Source organism: Leptinotarsa decemlineata, unplaced genomic scaffold (genome assembly GCF_025532065.1).
Source record: "Leptinotarsa decemlineata unplaced genomic scaffold, Ldec_3_MD MMD2_tig00026316_RagTag_RagTag, whole genome shotgun sequence".
In the NCBI taxonomy this organism is placed as follows: Eukaryota; Metazoa; Arthropoda; class Insecta; order Coleoptera; family Chrysomelidae; genus Leptinotarsa; species Leptinotarsa decemlineata.
The window spans coordinates 1735631-1756318 of NW_027412685.1; the positions used below are offsets into that span (position 1 = coordinate 1735631).

The 20688-nt window shown below is 34.9% G+C and overlaps 1 protein-coding gene across 1 annotated transcript in view; it reads left to right on the forward strand.

Moving 5' to 3' along the window:
• LOC141485318 (uncharacterized) overlaps window positions 1-20688 on the forward strand; it is a 327725-nt gene that overhangs the window by 14048 nt on the left and 292989 nt on the right. The window contains exon 2 of the mRNA XM_074181794.1: window positions 16477-16741. Coding sequence (XP_074037895.1) covers window positions 16551-16741 — 191 coding nt within the window. The 5' untranslated portion in view covers window positions 16477-16550. The remainder of the gene's footprint in view (window positions 1-16476; window positions 16742-20688) is intronic.

Genomic DNA, 20688 nt, shown 5'->3' on the forward strand with positions numbered 1-20688 from the left:
CTGTCTTGACCGGTGAATATCTGGAACCGCAGTGGTTTTACTGTAATTATGCCGCAATAAAAATTTAGCGGACTGTATTTCGGGAGAGTATGTCCTTGGGCACAGCTGGAATGTGATCCTCGGGTAATACAGCGTGATGTCCGATGTGTAGTGTCTTTTGTCAAGGGTATGGTAATCACACAAATAAAAATCAATATGTCCCAGAGGACAACTATTGGTGCTTGTTTCCAATCGTGGAGAGTTCTGGGAGAGTACTATATGCTCTCATCAATCGACTACTGCTCGGTACTGCCATTTTTAGGTCCCGTATCGAAGCGAACATGAATACCTCTCAGATACGATAGAAGAGTCTTTATATAGGGTGAGAAATTCGAAAAGTATAAAAAATTATCATTATAAATATAAACCTATTTACCTTATGACCTAATGAAAAATAGAAGGATCTTTCTGCCCACCAAAATGCGTATGCATTTCTTAAGTATGCATAGGAAGAGGAAAGGTGTCTTTATCCGTTCTGACTACACAAATGACTACTTCGCGGCCGGGATGGACTTCATTGACTCGAGTCATATTCCAACACATAAGGGGAGTCGTGTCATTTTTTTTTATCAGAACTGAAGACTAGAAGTAAATATATATTTACGTAACCAACGAGCCCTAGTATCCTAATGCACACGTTGCAACAACTGTAATCGACTCGAACGAATAAGCTTTAATTCTGTTAAATCAGGTTTTGGGGGTGCGGATATAGAAGCCTTAGTTGGGACCTATCTCGGGGTAGGTTAGGTTAGGTCCAAAGTAAGTGAGTCTATTCGATCCTCCACTGCAACTCGCAAGGGTTTATTATGGCTCACACCTATTCACACTCGAACAAATAAAGCCAGCTTCTCAACGAAGCCGATTAGTTTGTATGGTGAGTGGTCTTTCAGGTGAGATGGTAAGAGTATGGCTCTGCCAAACTCTAAAAACCTGATTCGGTACCCAGCGTGGCAGGTACAAAATATTTGCTCTGCTGTTTCATTATTTTCCAAACAGAGGCGACACACACTATTTTAGACGTTGCTTGGTAGGAGCCAAGAGCTTCCAATGCCGCTTGACTGTCCGAGAATATTTTTATTGTCTTGTGTATGAAGTTGGATTCTTCCAATCTCTCCGCACACAATTCAATAGCGTGAATTTCCGCTTGGAATACAGTCGTATAGGTTCCTAGGCAGGTAGATATCTCTGTCCTGGGTCTGTGTCTGAAAACACCTGCACCAAAACCGGAAGGTGTTTTTGATCCAACAACTATCTTCTCTTGATATTTCCTTCTCTCAGAGTCCATCTAGCCTCTCTCTCCAGAAAAGTGTGGGGAACGGGTAGATCTGGAAGGATCTCCATGGCCGCTGACGCTGTGGTACTGATGGCACCACTGATGGCCAGACAAGCCTGTCTCTGTGCGCCAGAGAGCTTCGCCTGGGCCGTTTTCTTTAAAGCCTTCGGCCACCAGGCAATTACACCATAAGTGATAATTTGTCTGACAATCATCACATAAATCCAATGGATTTGTTTGGGACCTAAACCCCAAGTTTCACCACAAATCCTTCGACATGTCCATACTAACAGTCTGGCTTTGTGTAAAATTTTTTCCAAGTGAGCGTCTCCAGTTTTGCTGATGTTGACAGACATCAGATTTTAAACAGATTTTTAAACAGATCTGCTTCCTCAGGCACCAACTGTGAACGACGTCCAAAGTGCTTTGGATGATATAACAAACTACCCTTCCCGACGTAGACCTTGCCAAGATGACAAGCATAAGCTTGCAGATCTACTTTTCTTCTGTCAGGGGCATCAATGAGACTATCAGGAGCGACCACAAAACGGTAGATAGTATCCCACCTTGAGGGCAGCCTCTAGTAACCCTGGACCTAATGGCCTCGTCTTGACGAGTCACAGTAGATTTTCTCTACAAGGTTGTTTTACGTTGAATCTGTGATTTGCCGGTTTGATAAGCATACTGGTGGTTTTTCAGGGGGGATGCATATAATGCCACCCTCCTGATGTGCTCGTCCGGTATTCTTTCAAGTCCTTTCAATAGGAATGATGTAAGGCTGATTGGTCGTACTGATTTAGGGTGTGGGTCTCATCGACCCACTTTAGGTATATAATACACCCTTGCTGCCAACCAACTGGATGGTATAGGGTGGTGCACCAAAAACGACTTTGAGCATCTACTGTGAATTAAAGTAGTTTGCGATGATTGGATTGTGTAATTTTTTCAATTGTTGCTCTTTTTTCGTGAATTGTTCACATTACCTTTCAAATAAAATGTGAATTGAAAAACGAAACAGTTGTTTTTCTTGCAATAGAGCGCCAAAATGAAAAGTTAAGTAGCGAATACTCACATATGTCTGAATTCCTTATGGAATTACCTTCTCAATGCTGTGTCACACTTAGTACTTTCCCTAATCAAATTGTATGAGTGACCAAGGGGTGGGGAGAGAAGTATGATAGTTGTGGTAACGATATAATTTGTCCCCCTTGCATTTGCATTATATTTACAACACATGTGTTTTGAAGAATTCGTTTTCAGTGTCGGGTTAAATCGAACCATAATTACAAATTTGTCCGCCATTTTCGAGCCACCATCTTGATATTTTGCATTGAAAAACAATTCATAATTACCGACCCTAAAAACCACCACTTATCAATTTTGAATCAAATCGGACCATAATTGAAAATCTTGTCCACCATTGTGAAGCCGTCATCTTGTTCTTTCCCCTAGAAAAACTTCATAATGCATTGTCACCAAGTTTATGTCAAATTAGCTCGCGAAGGAAGTATCATAATTTGGAATACGGAACAGGTTTTTTTCTAAACTATTTTCAGGCCCTTTTGAAGAAGAGCTGGAAATATAACATCCTCTCCAGGAGATTTGAAGGGCTGAAACGATTTGATAGCCTATTCAACTGTCGGTGCTGTGATAACTTTCTTGACGACCTTCTAATCGTCTAGGTAAGGGCTGAAAATTGGGATAATTACTGAGGGAGGCGACACGTCAGGAATTCCAAACCGCTTCTATCTGAATCAACACTAAGTTCAGCTCTTCATAGAATTTGGGAACCAATGATACGAGACAAATGGATCTTGACCGATTCAACCTGCCCCCCAAAGTGTGGGGCAGAAGAGGGATCAGAACTCTATGCGATATATCAGAGACGGCACTTCTAGCAAAACTGGTTGATTGTTTACGCACGCTTACGAATCTAGAGCCATAATCGAAATGTAAATGATAAGCATCGGTACTTAGGTCAGATGCGAGCTCAAGATGAAGAGCTTTCGTGACAAAACATATACATTGATATGAAAGGAAAGAACACAAATGATACATTTTTGATATATCAAAGAATACTAGTTCCACAATGGTAACCCTAATTTATACTGATAGATACGTGATGATCCTCTTGACAAGCGTAATTGAATTTTAAATGTCTTTAGATATTTGCAATTCACTTTGATTTACGAATTTTTATTCGTAATCAAAGTGTATTCTTGAACTTTGGTTAATTGAGCTCATCGTAAGCAAATGCATTAGTTTTTGTCAAGTTCATTGTCACAAGATCAACATTTGAATTATCGAAAAATTTGAATCATATGACGATGTCACACAGCAACCACTGTTTTATTATCAATAACAGTGACTTCATCAGTACAAAAGTTACACTTCTGTATTAGGAATGCAAGAAAAAAGGTTGAGAGCGGAGCGTGGCAAATTTTTGGATAAAAATTTTCCATGGACAAAAAATGATAAGTAGAAATTTGCGCTTTGAGTCGTTTGAGGGTTTACCCACGGTTCATACAAATTGTCTATCATACTAGTCCATTATTTCATCCACAAAATACATATGTAAATAAAAAACAAAACAAAATTTAGTTTGATTTTAATAACACTAAATCCACCAAATATTTTTCTTGAAAAATTTTCATTCGGTGTCTCATTGAAAACATCTTCGTGATTGGTTTCGCGCAATCTTTCATCGGGTACTCCCAGAATTGAAATTTCATCGATCAAGTATATTGACAATTTAATGAGAGAATGTTTTTGGTAAAGTGCATTTTATGACCACAAGGCATAAAATACACTGTCATGGAGTGTAACGTTCTTTGGTGTAACTTTTGTTACAGTATCTGGTGACTAAGTATTGAAGTTACATTGAGGGGCTAGTATGATAGCATACAAAAGATGATAATGGTAATAACAGAAGATAATTGACGATTTAAATTGAAAAACAAGAATTTCAATTTTAGTTTCTCCATTTCTGTTCCTCGTCTCGAGATCCTTAGTGCCTACAACGATTTACAATATGCGGAAAATTATTGAGTATATGTTATTTCAGCGAAAAAGTGAACTGAAATTTAACGAAACTTAAGATAATTTTTCTGTCTGTTCTTAAAGCTTATGTCATCGTTATCACCTGCGTGAGTGATTTGTTTCACAAAGAAACTAACTTGCAAAATATTATGCATCATGGCTATTGGCTGTTTTATGGGCCAACTTACTTCTCGTAAACAAAGTTATGCTGCCTTCAATGTAAGGATGCAAAAGGCCTCTCTATTGTCTTTTGTTACTCTGAGGGAATTCCAATATACCCCCCAGCTGATAGGGGATTTCTTTTTTCTTTCGCAGATATCAGGCTTTGATGTATTTTCCTGGTGGGTTTGAACACTGTTTTCATTTTATGTTCCCCTAAGGATGTACAGACAGAATCTAGAGGAAGATTAAACTCAATATTCCTCTTGAAGATGATCAATTGGTTATCGAAACAGTGTTGAAATAACTGTTTGGTGTCGTGGAAAAAATTCCAGTAATATTCTTCACATCATCTCCTGATCACGTGTACTTAGACACTGAAAAATACACTTCGAGAAGATTCCTATTTTGAAGGATTGCAATAACTGAGTTAGCTGTTTGCCAGTTTTTTCTGTTCTGACAACTGAGGAAAGAGATCATGTCATTTGTTTAACTTTCTTCACATAACATCTAGTAGAAATATTTGATTCTTCACGATATTCGTATTATATATGATCTGTTATTTGCCATGCTTTTTTTATAGATTTCTTTCACAAAATTTCAGCACAAGTGCTACTTTCTACATAACAAAAAAGAGTCAGTCAGAAGTTCATCTTCTAAACAGAGAACAGCTTCGCATTATTGTTCTCCTAACACAGTTGACTCTAGTTAGATAATAGCCGGTTGTTTGGTGAGTCCCACTATTATGAATGCAGGTTCAGTCCCTACTATGAGACTCGATGGGTGACTTGTGAGGCACGCTATAATCGAATGTGTAATGTGTATTTAATGGTGTGTTTATTATATATCATTTCACCTTTGCTGGAAATCGCACATTGAAAGGCAAGACCTGATTGATCAATATAATTCGCTCGAGTCTACAGAAAACACCAGTTGGCATTCTCGAAAGACAACAGCTGGCTGAAAGAAAACCAATTTTTTTCTGCAATGATCTTTTCAGATTAAGAAACTTAACTCCTTAGAAGTTTCCACAATTGAGGTTTTTTATTACGAGCCTGATATTGATACCGAATCTTCTTACCATTGCTGGTTCTCAAGAAAACCTTCAATATTTCGTTTTTATTACAGTAATATATATAAATATATTTAATCGCAACCCTCCAATATTGTGAGGTTATTTAAGTTTTTATGAATTGATTAATTTTTTAAAATTTCAGATCTTACTTAGCTACAACAAACGAAATATATAATGTTCAATAATTCCTATGAGCTTCACGAAATCAATTTTTATTGATAGCCCAATTCTCTATGGATATTTATTAACCTCTATTTATTTTAAAAATGAATCAGGTTGAACTCCACGTAAAAATAAATGTTTGAACTAGATTCCACAATTTACTTTCGATAATAGCAATAGAAAAAGCTGATCACGGGTATAAATAGAGCGGTTGAAAAATGAATTCACGGAATAGTGAAATGTTTTTTCAACCGGGAACTTGGCGTTATTGCCAATTACTTGAATCACACGATGTTACAAGTGAACAATCATTATTTTTGCAGCTTGATTTTTGTATGCAAACGAAAATTCCCAGATATTTCAAACTATTCTAATTTCTCATGATTTCAAATGAAATCAGTTATGGAAACTTGTTACAAAAATGCATTGAACAATCAAACGAATGAAAGTTTGATTATATGACTGATATCTGATTTTATTCCATAACTAATGTTTTTCATAAAAGTAATAATAAAACGTTTATTTCAATAACGTATAAATAAAGACACAATTAACTAAAAGAAGTAAACCTAATACGTCACAAAAGCATCCCTTGTGTGTGACAGACATAGCTATAATAAATAATTTGAGAAAAACAATAATTCAAAAAATACAATTATTCAAATCACTTCTCCTTCTCCTAATAAATAAGAGTAAGTACGGTAATAACAATATATACATATATACACATACATATACTCACATATACACATACATACATAAATACATATACACACATACATACATGTGCACATATCCCATGCATGCATAGGTAGATGCACAATCTACTTTTTACTCATTTTTATAAAGCTAGAAAAGTGCAAGTGCATTTATGTATAAAACAGAGTATATATCTCATCACAGGGTTTAGAGATAAATATACCTTTTCAGTTGTTTTTTGAATGCATATATGTTTTTGATGTTTTTCATTATATCCGGTAGATTGTTATATAGTTCCAAGCTCTGATATCTGTAACTTTTCTGCCCAACACTATTATTCTTAAATGGTATTTTTAATTTGTATGCTCTACTTCTTGTATGCTGTTTGTGATCTATTCTTTTTAATATTTGCTTATTTTTTTGTAACCTTATGTTGCTATAGTGGAAGAAAAGTTGAATCCAATATTTCTGTTTGTTGGTAAATATCATTCGATGGATGGGTTCTCTTTTTGTTGTATATGATTTTTTTAAAACGCTTTTGAGTTATTAGTATTTTATTTATGATTGTTTACCTGTAGACTCCCATGCTAGAATTCCATAAGATATATGTGACTGGATAAGAGCAAAATACAGTGTTTTCAAAGTTTTTTCGTCGAGAGTCAAACTGAATAGGAAAAACTGACTTCAGTATAATTCAATGTTCATATACAAGTAGCTGTTTCAAAAGTACTTTTTTTTCGTGTAATTCAATGTGTGTATGAAAGTAGTTGTTTCGAGAGAGGTTTTCTCTCTGTAATCTATGTGCATGATCTGCACATATTTCTAAAGAGGTTATTTTGGACTCGCCACCATTTTGTGTATGAAAATGGAGAAGTGAATGCCAACAAGCTTATTTCAAAATCTAATTTCTCCTGAAAAATACCCCTTTGAATTTAATCATAACCATGAGCATTTAGTGATTTGGCCAATATTTTAGGTTCAGTAATTGTAAATTGAATTAAAATATGAGTGAATATATCCGAAATGAAAATTACGTAATTTTGAAATTGTTCTGAACAAAACCTAAAAGTTCAAAATCTGATACCCCAAACAAACAGTTTAAATATCGAATTCAAAAAATTTGGAATTACTAATTGGTCGTTATAAACAATAAATGATCAACATTCTGATAAAATAGAATAAAGGGGAAAAATAAAAACTTAAATACTTCTCCCTTTATCTGTGGAAATGTAACGACCGTTATTTCCTTAAGTTTTTTATTACTACTAGTAATAGTATTGAATTTTACCCACCTGGTATGTGAAAACATCCCAATTAATATGTTATGCAATATAACTGATCGTGCAGCTCACATCAATTAATTATTCCTGTCTAAAACTAGGCTACATTCGAAAATACATGTAGGAAGATCGGCTCGAAACGAAATTGGAATTATCTGATCATGAAATAAGAAAGCAATTTACCCGGATAATGAGCGAGAAGTGTGGTGATTATGAATATGAATAATTCTTAGAGGCCATGAAACTCTTCTTCAAACTTATTTGGTGCAGAACTAACCGACCATTTGGAATGTGATTTATTTTGACTTTTTGAGTATCATTATGACAAGTGAATGCTGAATTAGTTTATCCCTGTTTTTTGTACTTGTTTAGATCGATGTCATTTCATTCTTCATTATTGAGTTATTGTATACAAATAGGTCGGCTGCATCACCATTTTGTACTGTATACAATGGTGACATAAGTATATAAAATTTAAGAAATTCACAAATGCGAAGAATCTGTCTCTGATATTTGCCAGGCAAATTTTTCATTCATCCATGGATGAAATAAGACAGCTGACTTGCTGTCGAGTTGCACGCTCATATTTTTGGTTGGATCGATCACAAGATCTTGTTAAATAAATTATATTCGTATGGCTTTAAGGGTAATGCCTTTAATTGAATTCACACATTTACTAAAAATAGGAGACAGTTTGTTTCAGTTACCGATTATCAGTGTATATTCAAATTGCGAGAATTGGGTTCCCTCAAGGGTCTGTTTTGGCACCAATATTATTTATATTTCATTGTAATGCTATGAATACCGCAGTCGCTGAAAATACATGCATTATGTATGCGGACGATACTTCATTATTGGTATCTAATAAATGCGATATTTCTTTGGAGGAGGAGTGTAACCGAACACTAAATAATTTAGTCTCATGGTGTAATTCTAACTCTCAGTATTTCAATTCTGAAAAAACCTTTTCTATTCGATTTCACCATAGACATAAAACTTGTTGCCAGTAGATTGCCAACAACAGCGTACTCTGTAATGTCACAATGTCAGTGAATGTAAGTTTTTAGGGCTTACATTCGACCACTGCATGGACTGGAAAGGACAATGTAGCCAACTCACCTCAGAATTATCATCTACTACATATTTGATGAGAAATCTCAAAATGATCTTAACCAGTGAACGAATATTGAATTATTACCATGCCCATGTAGAATTACAAATTAGATACGGCTGAAGTTGACCCACAATCATCATGCAGAGACCTATTCAAGCAATACAAAATATTAACTTTTGTGGATATATTCATATTTGAATTGTGCGTTTATATTTATACTAATCAATTAAAGTTTGGACGACATAGCTCCTATCAATACTATGGTATTGACACGAGAATTCGTAATAACTTTTACGTTAAACCCTATAAATACAACCTAACTGCTATAAATACAACCTAACTGGTATTGAAAATATTCAACAGGTTACCTCTTTCTCTTAGAGATATTGATATAATACATGTTTTCAAACGCAATTTGAGAATGTTTTCACTGAATCACAGTTTCTATGCCGTGCAAGAATTTCTTGATGCAACTGTATGATTCTTTTTTTTTTGTATTCAATTATCTACTAACTATTCCAATATATGTTTATGTTTTATGGAAAATACATTCGGGAGGGCGTGGCAGCATTATCAACCAACGACTATTCCCCACACCGTGGGGTGAGTGATCATTGGGTCCGAGAATTATATGCCCTGAGTAAGCGCAGTGAATCAAGAATTATAGCCTTCTGCATCTGTCCGGTTAAGATTTCTGACATAGTGCGGCAAGCCGGTATGATTTTAAGATTCGAGTGTTGAGAGGGCATCATTCCATCAAGGACTCCAATAATCAGAATAACCATCTAGACAGGGTGGTCTGGATAGAGTCTGCGGAGTTCGAAGAGAGAATCTCGATATTTCGTTTTTCCTCCTATTTTCGAAAGATGTTCAGCCAGAAGCTGAAAACTCCACGACAAATATTGTCTTGCTCTGGTGGTCGAGAAGGACTACATTAGGCTTATTAGCATGTATGAGCCTGATGGTGGGGAACGAATAGTTCCAAAGAATTCAGCACTTCTCGTTCCCCACAACGGATTCAATATCCCCCGGAGCGTAGGGCAACACCGGTGTCTCGTCAATACTGTAAGAGTGCCGTAGATCATAAAAAAGCACTCTTAGGGCCGCGTTAGGTCGATGGATTCAGGTCGAGACCGCATAATATGCTGGACATGCTGATAGCAAGTGCATTAGATTCCGGACGCTTCGCAGCAGGCCCTGCAACTTGTGTCCTTGAGGGTGGTGAAATAGTACACGCATGCTATCGGTATGAAATTCGGGATAAGCAAATGTGCAATAGTCCATCTCAAAAGAGGACGATGCGGGGACTACGGAGAGGTTGTGCAGCTCAGGATGCCGGAGAGACGTATACTTACCTCGGAGTGGAACAACGTCACTCACAAGAGGTAACAGCGGTGAAACACTCTCTCCGCGGCAAGTATCAGCCACAAACTTCGACAGATCTGGTCATTGGAACTATCGGGGAAGAACAAAGTTACTGCAACAAATATGCCTGCCGTTCCAATTTTACTCTACTCGTTTTGAGTAGTGAAGTGGACTCGGGAGGAGCTGTATCAATTCGACGTAAAGACCTGAAAAATGATGTATCTCTATAGGAGTTTGCATCCCAAATCGTCAGTTCCACGGTTGTACTTCCTCCGATAACAGGGAGTCCGTGGACTTTTGAGTTTGGAGTGTTTACATGACAGAATGGTACTGGGTGTAGCCTGGGGGTATCTCTTTTGAGAGATCAAGAATCGGAGCGTTTCTCTATAGGGCAGCTGCCCGAGCAGCTGATCATCTCGGTTTAGTTTACGACACTGAACGAGGTGATCACAACTCTGTCACCGAGTTGGAACCCGTTCAGCGAAAAGCTCATATAAAAGCCGCAGAGATCACCTCACTTCTGCGGAAACGCAAGGATACGCCAATGCATGGGGTCTTCTTCAATAACATTGGTGACCTTGGCTTATCAAAGCGCGTGATGGGTATTACTATTATTATTATGTCTGAGTTATTCCAGAAAAAGTCGGTAATTTGTTAGAATGAGTAAGTCTGATTCTCCTGAATTCTTAACTCAGCTTATGGTTTGACATGTTATGTTTTTCGAGTATTATTATTTCGCATTATGTATTCATTTGGGAAAGAAAGTTTTTTGCTTTCTACTACTCCATCTTGATACAAAAAAATGTGGGAATCTTCCAAAGAAAGGAAGGAAGCAATCAATTTCAAATGAAGTAACTGTATACATAGATGTGTAGATAATGCAAAGAAGTAACTTTCAGATACAAACTGGAAGAAAGCCCTCCTGAAATAGCTACATTCATATCATGATACAGGAGGGTTTTTTCTTCCAGTTTGTGTCTGAAAGTTACTTCTTTGCATGATCTACACATTTATGTATACAGTTATTCCTTTGGAAGTTTCCCACATTTTTTTGTATCAAGGTGTGGTAGTAGAAAGCCAAAAAATTTATTTCCCAAAAAAATAATCACTTCTAAAAATATAACCCTTTCAATATATGTATTTTCTATTAAGTACGTACATTGTAAAATGTTTTGCATGTATTCTGCGAATGCGAAAAATATATTTGTCAATTTACGAGTGAATTTACGTTCATACCCTTGCAGGATAAATCGAAGGTGTCCTTATAAAGTTAATCTAATACGTACTTTGTTGCAAATTTTCGTTGAAAAAGAAGTGAAGAAGAAGTGTAAATTATTCTGTCTCGCTATTTTCGTATACTCTGGAATAATATATCAATGCAGCTGAAGATAGTGCATTATCGCTTAAAGAAAAAGAATGAAATTAGAGGACTTGTTGCAAAAATGCTTTCCCGATTCGGTAGATTCATAAAAGGTGGTCACAAGAAATATTCTTGCCTTTTTGGCTGTAGAAATAGCCGAGACAAACACATAACTTTGTTCAAAAGAAAGCCTCAACGAGAATATATGGATGTTGGTACAAAGAATATCATTAACGACTCCTTATTTGGAATAAGTTTGAACTGCATATGAAGCAGTTTGTGAATGCACCTGATGAAAAAACATCATGATTTCTATTCATATGTATACGCAAAATACCTTTGCAGAGAACTGAACAATTTTAAAGAAAGAATATTTGATAGTTCAAAAATGAAAAAAATCATCATCTCCTGAGTGCATTATATAACCAAATATCTCGGATACTGATGGAATTATCATAAATAATATCAATTAAAATGATAATGAGAGTAAACAATGCGACAAAGAGTCTAACAAGCACCATTGTTTCATGATATATAAAAAAAGGAAACAGATGTGGTTATTTTTTCATTTGAGGTTAGCATATTTGGAAAATCTCATAATTTTTGTTCTCAGCTTCTTTGGTGTTGAGTTGAAATCATACACTTCCCATGAATAGGATCCAGGCATCTAGACGAGATCCATACCAGAGCTTTGCATTACTAGTCCAATTTCTATGTTGTCTAAATTACTTTTTCATTCGTTCAGTTACAAAATAAAATTACAAATGCATGACATTCGTTGAATCATGGGCTTTCGAGATGTTGATCTAAATATGCAGGTCTAATATCCAACTCTAAATTTTAAATGAGACTGTTAACACATTTCAGGAAACGTTTCGATATATTTTTCCGCTGTCTCATCACATTAATTTTTATACTAATGATGGAACGGAATTCTGAGCATACACTTTGTTGTTTAATCAGAAGAGCATCGTTTTAATTGATATCTTTGATCTAAAAATAAATTTACTATAACGAGATGACTAGATATGAATTATATCACGTCATAGTATTTGATTATATGTATGGATTAATTAGTTTCTATTTTTGTTTCTTAGTTTGTAGTATGTTATGAATAGAGTTTTACATTGTGACCAAAGAAAAGATAGATATTTTGCATATAATATTTGTATCATCCTTGAAAATTCGAAAAATTTCTCACAATTTAGTCATTGTTTTGATTTCAAGTTTGTATAGTGAAAGCAATATATAAAATTCGTATGCAGCAGCAGCAGCAAATGAAAGTACTCTTGAAAGTTTGTCCAAGCTTTCGGAAATTTAATAAATTGTTTCCATCATTATACAATACATTTATAAAAATGGGGAAAGGATGTCTAATACTGGATAAAATATTTGATGAAAAATGCTCATCCAACATGTTGTGTCCAATATTTTACATAACCATCGTATGAAACATCCTCAAAAAGTTCATTCCTGATGAACTTTCAATATATGTATATATATATATATATATATATATATATATATATATATATATATATATATACCGGGTGTCCCACATTTTATGTGACAGGCAATATCTGGTTTGTTGAAGGAGATACACAAAAATGTTTCATACAAAAGTTTCAGGAGTTCATGAGAGCTATATTTTGATATAATTTTTAAATATACAGGGTGTTTGGTGTAGGTGCTACAGACCAACATTCCATTTTTTAAAATAGAACGCCCTATATATCATTACATATTCAGATGCTACGTTAAATTCTGATATCATTTCATGTTTGGTTTTTGAAATTCGGTTACGGCGTTGTTGAGTTATTGCTTAAAATGTAAAGTCTTGAGAACGACTATTATTTTTTTAAATATCTCATACAATTATTCTCTCTGCATCAGATCACATGAAAATTAGTCAAAATTTTGGGTGTTCGAAGTGATGGTTTCAATTTTGAGTTGTGGAATTCAGTCAGGAATCATTTTGAATATGAAACAATTGCGAAATTGAAAGAGGTGTATTCGAAAACAAATCTTTAATTAATAACAATGTAAATAATATAACTTGATAAATCATTTCATAAGAATGGTAGGTACCTAGGAATAAGTCATAAAAATTGTTCAAAGTGATGCCCATTAGATATTATACAGGCTTCGAAACGTCGAATCACTTCTCTCGTACAAGTCGCTCTTATAATATCAGGCGTAATATCACTGCACGCTAGTCGAATTTTCATTTTCAGATCATCCACATTCAAAGGGGGAGTAGTGAAAACAATATCTTTTGAATAACCCCATAGGAAAACATCAAGCGGTGATAAATCTGGGGAACGAGCCGGCCACCGAATTGGACCCTTATTACCAATCCATCTATTTGGGTACGTTCTATCCAGATATTCAGTAACAACTTGTGAATTGTGAGGAGGAGCACCATCTTGTTGCCACCAAATTCCTTGTCGTTCTGCTATGGGAATATCTTCCATCAACTGGATATATGTAAATATCGCAATCCATTGAGATTTTCATTGAAAAAGTAAGGTCCTATGATGCGGCCATTGAACAATCCACACCATACATTAATACCCCAAGTAGTTTGAAAATTACTTTCGCGGACCCAGTGGGGATTTTCTTGAGACCAATAGTGACTGTTATGTCGATTCACAACTTCATTATTGTGGAATCGCGATTCATCGCTCCACAAAATTTGACTGAATATGTTAGGACTTTCATGTAATATTACCTGAATACAAGCAATGAATTCAAGCCGTGGGTTTCAAACCTTGTACCAACTGAATACTGAATGGGTGGTATTTATTTTCTTTCAGAATTCTCTGTACATTAGATTTACTCACACCGACTTCTTCTGCAAGAGTACGGATAGAAACATGTGGATCAATAATAATATAAGCCAACACATTGATCTCTAAATCTTCAGTTCTAACAGATCTCGTATGATGACGATGCTTTATAGTAGAAGGAAATGACCCAGTTCGCAATTTTTCTACAACTCTCGAAAAAGTCATTCGTGACGGAATGGGTCTGTCTGGAAAACGTTCTTGGTATAGACGTTGTGCTTGACGGCAGTTTTTCTGACATTCCCCAAAAATTAATAACATATCAATGCAATCACTTGGACTAAACGCGAAAGGCATACTGGAGTTTTCGCACAAAGAACACAGTTACTGTTTTGCAAAGAATCACTGAATCGAACTGACAAGTAGATACAATTCAATAACATTTGTTACTATGGCATCAACAAGCATAAGCTACTTGATGAAATTGTGCAATATAAAGCAATTCACCCTCAAGTTGGTAACATTCTCAAGAATTTCAATATTATATTCAACTGATATCGATATCGTATCGTAGAGGTGAGAATAATGGTTTGTATTCAGTAGTAGTCTAGTTCAATTTAATAAAAGATATAGACTGGATTCGTGTACGAGTAAATAAGTTTTTTTGAAACTTTATATTTAAGGAAAAGTGCAATAACTCAACAACGCCGTAACCGAATTTCAAAAACCAAACATGAAGTGATATCAGAATTTAACGTAGCATCTGAATATGTAATGATATACAGGGCGTTCTATTTTAAAAAATGGAATTTTGGTCTGTAGCACCTACACCAAACACCCTGTATATTTGAAAATTATATCAAAATATAGCTCTCATTAACTCCTAAAACTTTTGTATGAAACATGTTTGTGTATCTCCTTCAACAAACCAGATATTGCCTGTCACATAAAATGTGGGACACCCGGTATATATATATATATATATATATATATATATATATATATATATATATATATATATATATATATATATATGTATATATATATATATTGACGATGCCCAATAGGCAGAAACAGCTCTACCGGTGGCTCTTAAATTGAAATCAATATGGGAATGATCAAAGAGTACTTATATATATATATATATATATATATATATAGTAAGAAGTAGTAAGAAGTGAGTTGAGCAAGGTCAACAAACTTCTGAACACGTAACAGCACACCTTGATAATGACAAATGAGATTTTGTCGAAACGTCGGTGAAATTAGAGATAATATCACATACACGAAGCAAATACCCGGAAAAACCAGTTCAGCATATTCCTATCCGTAGTATGCCCCTGTAATGGTCTTTCCTTTTTAAAGATAATCGATGACTCCCAAACAGTCGTCATCACTTTCCCAGCAAAAAAAAACAGTTTTTGCTTTTTTTGGAGCCGGTTAACCCTTTGCAGTCCACTGTTTGGACTGTATTTTTGTTTCGAACATATAATGGTGTATCCAAGTTTCATCTACAGTAATTAATCAGCGCTAAAACTCGGATTTATTGCGCCTAAACTTTGTCAACAGAGCGTTGGAAATGTTCATTTGAACACGTATTTGGTCTAACGTGAGCAAACGCGGCACCCAATGCGCGGACAACTTTCTCATTCCTAAATGTTGATTGAATATGTGACATGTTCATAACCACTGCTGTCTCCCTCACTCTAATTCGGCGGTCGTCTAGCACCATTTGCTGAACTTTGGCGATATTTTCGTCGGAAGTTGCAGTTTTCAAATGTCCCAAACTATCATCGTCTCCCAAGGTCTTACGGCCATTTTATGAAAAAAAAATTGTTATTGAACCCAAAAAAACTTGAAATTATTAAGTACCGACTTATATTGGAATATAATCTGCACAACAAGTTAATGTATTCTGAAACATGAAAGTGACCCAATATTGGTATATTTTTGTGTAAAAATAAACAGAAACCTTTGTTGGGTCAATGTTAAACTAATATTAGTAACATCAGAAATTATTAATGTTTGCAGCTTATTTTCCTATCTATTTTGGCCTATTATCATTACTACCCACTAAATTTTTCTTGGTTATGGACACTTTTTGATAACCGACTTTCGATTTCAGACTCATCTCTGCAAAACATGTGAGAAAATTCACCATCTTCAATAATATCCCCACCCCGAAAAGACAAGTAGTGAATGCGGTGCGTCGAAAAACAGCGCCCCAGGTGTATTGGCCACCTCCTGGTGGCGATTCTGATGTTGGCATCACTGGCCGAGTGTCGCGAAATTACGGACTTTGTTTCGACGAATATTCTGCCAGATGGTGAAGTGGAGACAAGGATTTACTACAAAGGGCTCAGTGCCAAAGAGACTTCAGTTGGAAAAGGGTGAGTTGTGATGTAATTTCTTGGAAAGCTTGCATTTGTTCTGGAAAATCTAAAATCACTTTTTCATTCTGTTTTGAATGTCTTTGCAGATGTGATGAAAATTTGTTTCACTTTTTTGATATACTGAAATATAGAAAAAATACACAATAGCTGCGGTACCAAATTTTTGGATTGAGATTTTGAGAGCAATCTGCTGAAAGATATTTTTGAAATGACCGATGGTTGAAACAATTATATGGAAATTAATGAGTTTACGAAGCAAAAGAAAAAATTAAATTATAGGTAGGTGATTATTTTCAGAGTGTTTCAGATGTTCTTTCAGAACCAGGTCTGTTGATGCTCACATCTATTATTTTATAGATACAGTCCATTTTATCACTTCACTTTTCAAGTATGCACGTCAGAATGAACATTTGAAGGATTACCTCACACGGTATTATTTCTGAACACAGGGAGTGATTGGTGCACTAAGAAACCGGTGTTTTACATTGTGAAAAAACTAGAAAACTGGGAACGCTATAAAGTTTTCAACCGTTTTATATAAAACAAGTTATTTTCATCAATATACGTAGTTTAGTGGAAGTTTGAAGTGTTTCATTCGATAGAAATAGGTGTCAGTGAACATTCAACAAGGCCATTGAAATTAATTTTTGTATTATAAGTTTTTCATTTTTGTCAAATGATGAAGAAAAGTCCGGACAGTACAATGCATTTTATGATAGGAATCCAAACAAGTGAATATTTAGAATAAGGTGAAAAAAAAATCTCTAATATTTTTTTCTTCTTCTATTTTCTATAGTTTCTAGTACCTAGTATAGTTATTGCTAACTGTAACACAGTGAGCAGTGTAACATGACTGATGAGCAGCCCCCAATCTCATTTATTTGTAATTATAGAAAATACTGGAATATATTTTATTCACAATACCCACAAAACTCAAGTGCATAATAGCTAATGATATCCAGAGTATAGAGTCAATATATTCCTGTTCATCATTTGGAGAATTGGAAAGAACTCAGCATCGGTTTCTGAATTTATTATATTGAACATTTCCCTATAATTTTACCTTTTCATCTCAATCTCTTACTATATATAAAATAACAAAATTATAAAATATATACACTCGAAACCTCTGCCGTGAAATGAAACTACTCATGATGCTAGCTTGGTATGCTATCTTTCAGGAGATGTACATATAATGGAATTGGCCAATACATATCTAACGTATTCAAAAAATACTTCATTGTGAGATTTTCAGTAAACAGTTTTATAAAAACGCAACACGTGTTTCCCATACAATGGCTATTTAGGGCCAGTGACGTAGCGAATGGAAGGACCCGGGGGGTCCGGACCCCCCTCAGAATTTCAAGTCATACTACAAAATTAATTAAGCATGGAGCAGGTGAAAGAAAGAAAAGTTATTGTTACTCTTGTCTACAAACATTAAATTATCATACCATTGTTGGTTTGTCCTTTTGCTCAAAACATACTTCATTGTACGATACGATTGAGCTCGGCCTCTTGGGTAGTGTAATGGCAGTGTTTGTATAGCTGGACAAATTTCAATTGGACTATCACAGTAAGTATAGTTCGCAAGACAGCCACTAGTGAAAGCATATATCCATCATGCCACCTGTCAGGCCCAACATTACGATTATAGCTGAAGATTTAGTGCTGTAACTTATAGCATTATTTTGTTGAATTCATTTAAGTAATGTTAAACGTTATAAATATATTTTAACTATAGCCCTATACTGTTGTCTCTATAGTCTTACTCATCTATTTGAAGAAGTTTGAAGCTCTGGATAAACTACAACACTATAATTATATTTATTTGGATAAAACACAATTACTTTGTTCCATAAAAAAAATAAAAATATTGAAAAATCATGAATTTGAAAAAAAATTTTTTGATATATGAATTGTAGGTTAGGGAATGTGTTGAAATTAGTTCAAAACCCTCTATTCAGTATCCTTTTTTTCAAAAAAAAAATGTTCGGGGGTACCCTCATACCCCCTGGTTTTGGACCCCCTCAATAAAATCCTGGCTACGCTACTGCTTCGAGCGTGTAAAGAAGCCATTGTATGACAAAACACGTGTCGCATTTTTGTAAAACTGTTTGGTGAAAATCTCACAATAAAATGTTTTTTGAATACGTTTTTTCAGGAGATGACCAGGACCCATCTCCTGCTGATGCCTACTAGATTAGCAAAAAGCGCGTTGATAGACAGCATTTTTGTTGTAGTGAGGGAAGTGTTTTCAATGGGTAAATTATTAACCTGTGTATCATATACTCTACCGAATCCATAAAAATGAAAAAAAACAAACACTGCTGATAATAGAAGGTTAGAGTGTGCAGATGAGAATGGAAATGAATAAAATTAGGTGAATATTCCAAATATCCCAATTTTTCATACCCTCAGTATTGAAAAAATGAGGCAATACGAATATTTCAATGCAGAAACCGAAATAACTCATGATGATGTTGCCAAGGGTTTTTGCTTCCATGCGAAAAATAAACGGCATTACTAGATTGTCATTTACAATTTGGAAAAAATGACGATTGTCATCAATTTGATAAACTAAAAAAACATCGGTGGTTTAAATAGTATTAGAAGTCAGAATCACTTCCTGATGATTACTTAAATATAGTTGAAACGTCGACAGAAGCATGTTGCATTTTAACTTCACCCAAGTGAACCACTCGTACATCAAGTGAAATATTTCGTGAAAATAATCCGCAACACACAAAAATGTGAAAAATTGCCATTAAGAGCTATTTCTCTCATTACGTTCTGATGAAAATGAGAATTTCCTTCAAGATCAAAAACGACTCAAATGTTATGTTGCACACTTGCATTCTTCTTCAACCGTTACTTCGAATGAAATATTCTCTCGTAAGTCGGCATGCCAAAGGGGCTGATTATAAGTAGAAGTGAATGTGTATATATGTATTGAGTAATGATGTTACGAGCAATATAATCATTTCCTACGTTTTGTTATTCTTTGCCGAACAATACGTACCTTCATTCGTCATGAAAATAACCATAGAGAGTATAGAGACTATTGTCACAATTCACTGTTTATCTTTCAGTGAAACGAATCAATGGACATGTAGTAATAATTGGCATTTGAAAACATGTAATCCAACACTAATCCAACAATAATTGTTAATATTTTTTAACTAATATTTGAATAAATTATCAGTAGAAAATTTTTACAAATTTTCACATTATTATAATCAAAATTGCCATACATTGTTATAGTTTAGAAATTAATATACCTAGACAAGTACCGATTCATCACATGCTAATAAAAAAGAAAAACGTAATAAGTGTGATTAAAATAAACTCATAAGTTTATCACATTACACAATTTATATGAAATAAAATTTTGACGCGAATATTAACTATTTCATTACAGGTTTTTTTGACCAATAATTTATTTTTTCCTTTTTAGTTATCGCTAAACATTTCATTTAATGCATCATCGGTGAATGGTCCGTCACTACATTCATCCGAGCGTCATTACCCCTAACCTCTACAAAGCTATAACTTTTCAAATTTGGTACACCCTTTCATTTGATATCCATATCTTGGGGGTGCGAAAACATAATACACCATTTTTGAGAGTTCTCCATATTGGTTAGAGTAACGTTACTTCATTTTTTGTGTGCCTTTTGTGCAGCTTGTGCGCCATCTTGTATTTACAGTGAAGTCATTTTATTTTTCGTAATTTTCAACAAACCGTTTTTATTGATACTCATGTCATGGGAGTACATGAAAATAACTAGCCCGCCATCTTGAGAGGCCCGCCATATTGGATTCAAAATGACGTCATTCAAACGGCGTCCAAACTGAACGTGTATACAAAATTTCAGTGGTTGAGGATAACTAATTCAAAATTCATTTGCAAGATTCAACGTCAAGTGATAAACATTGCAAGT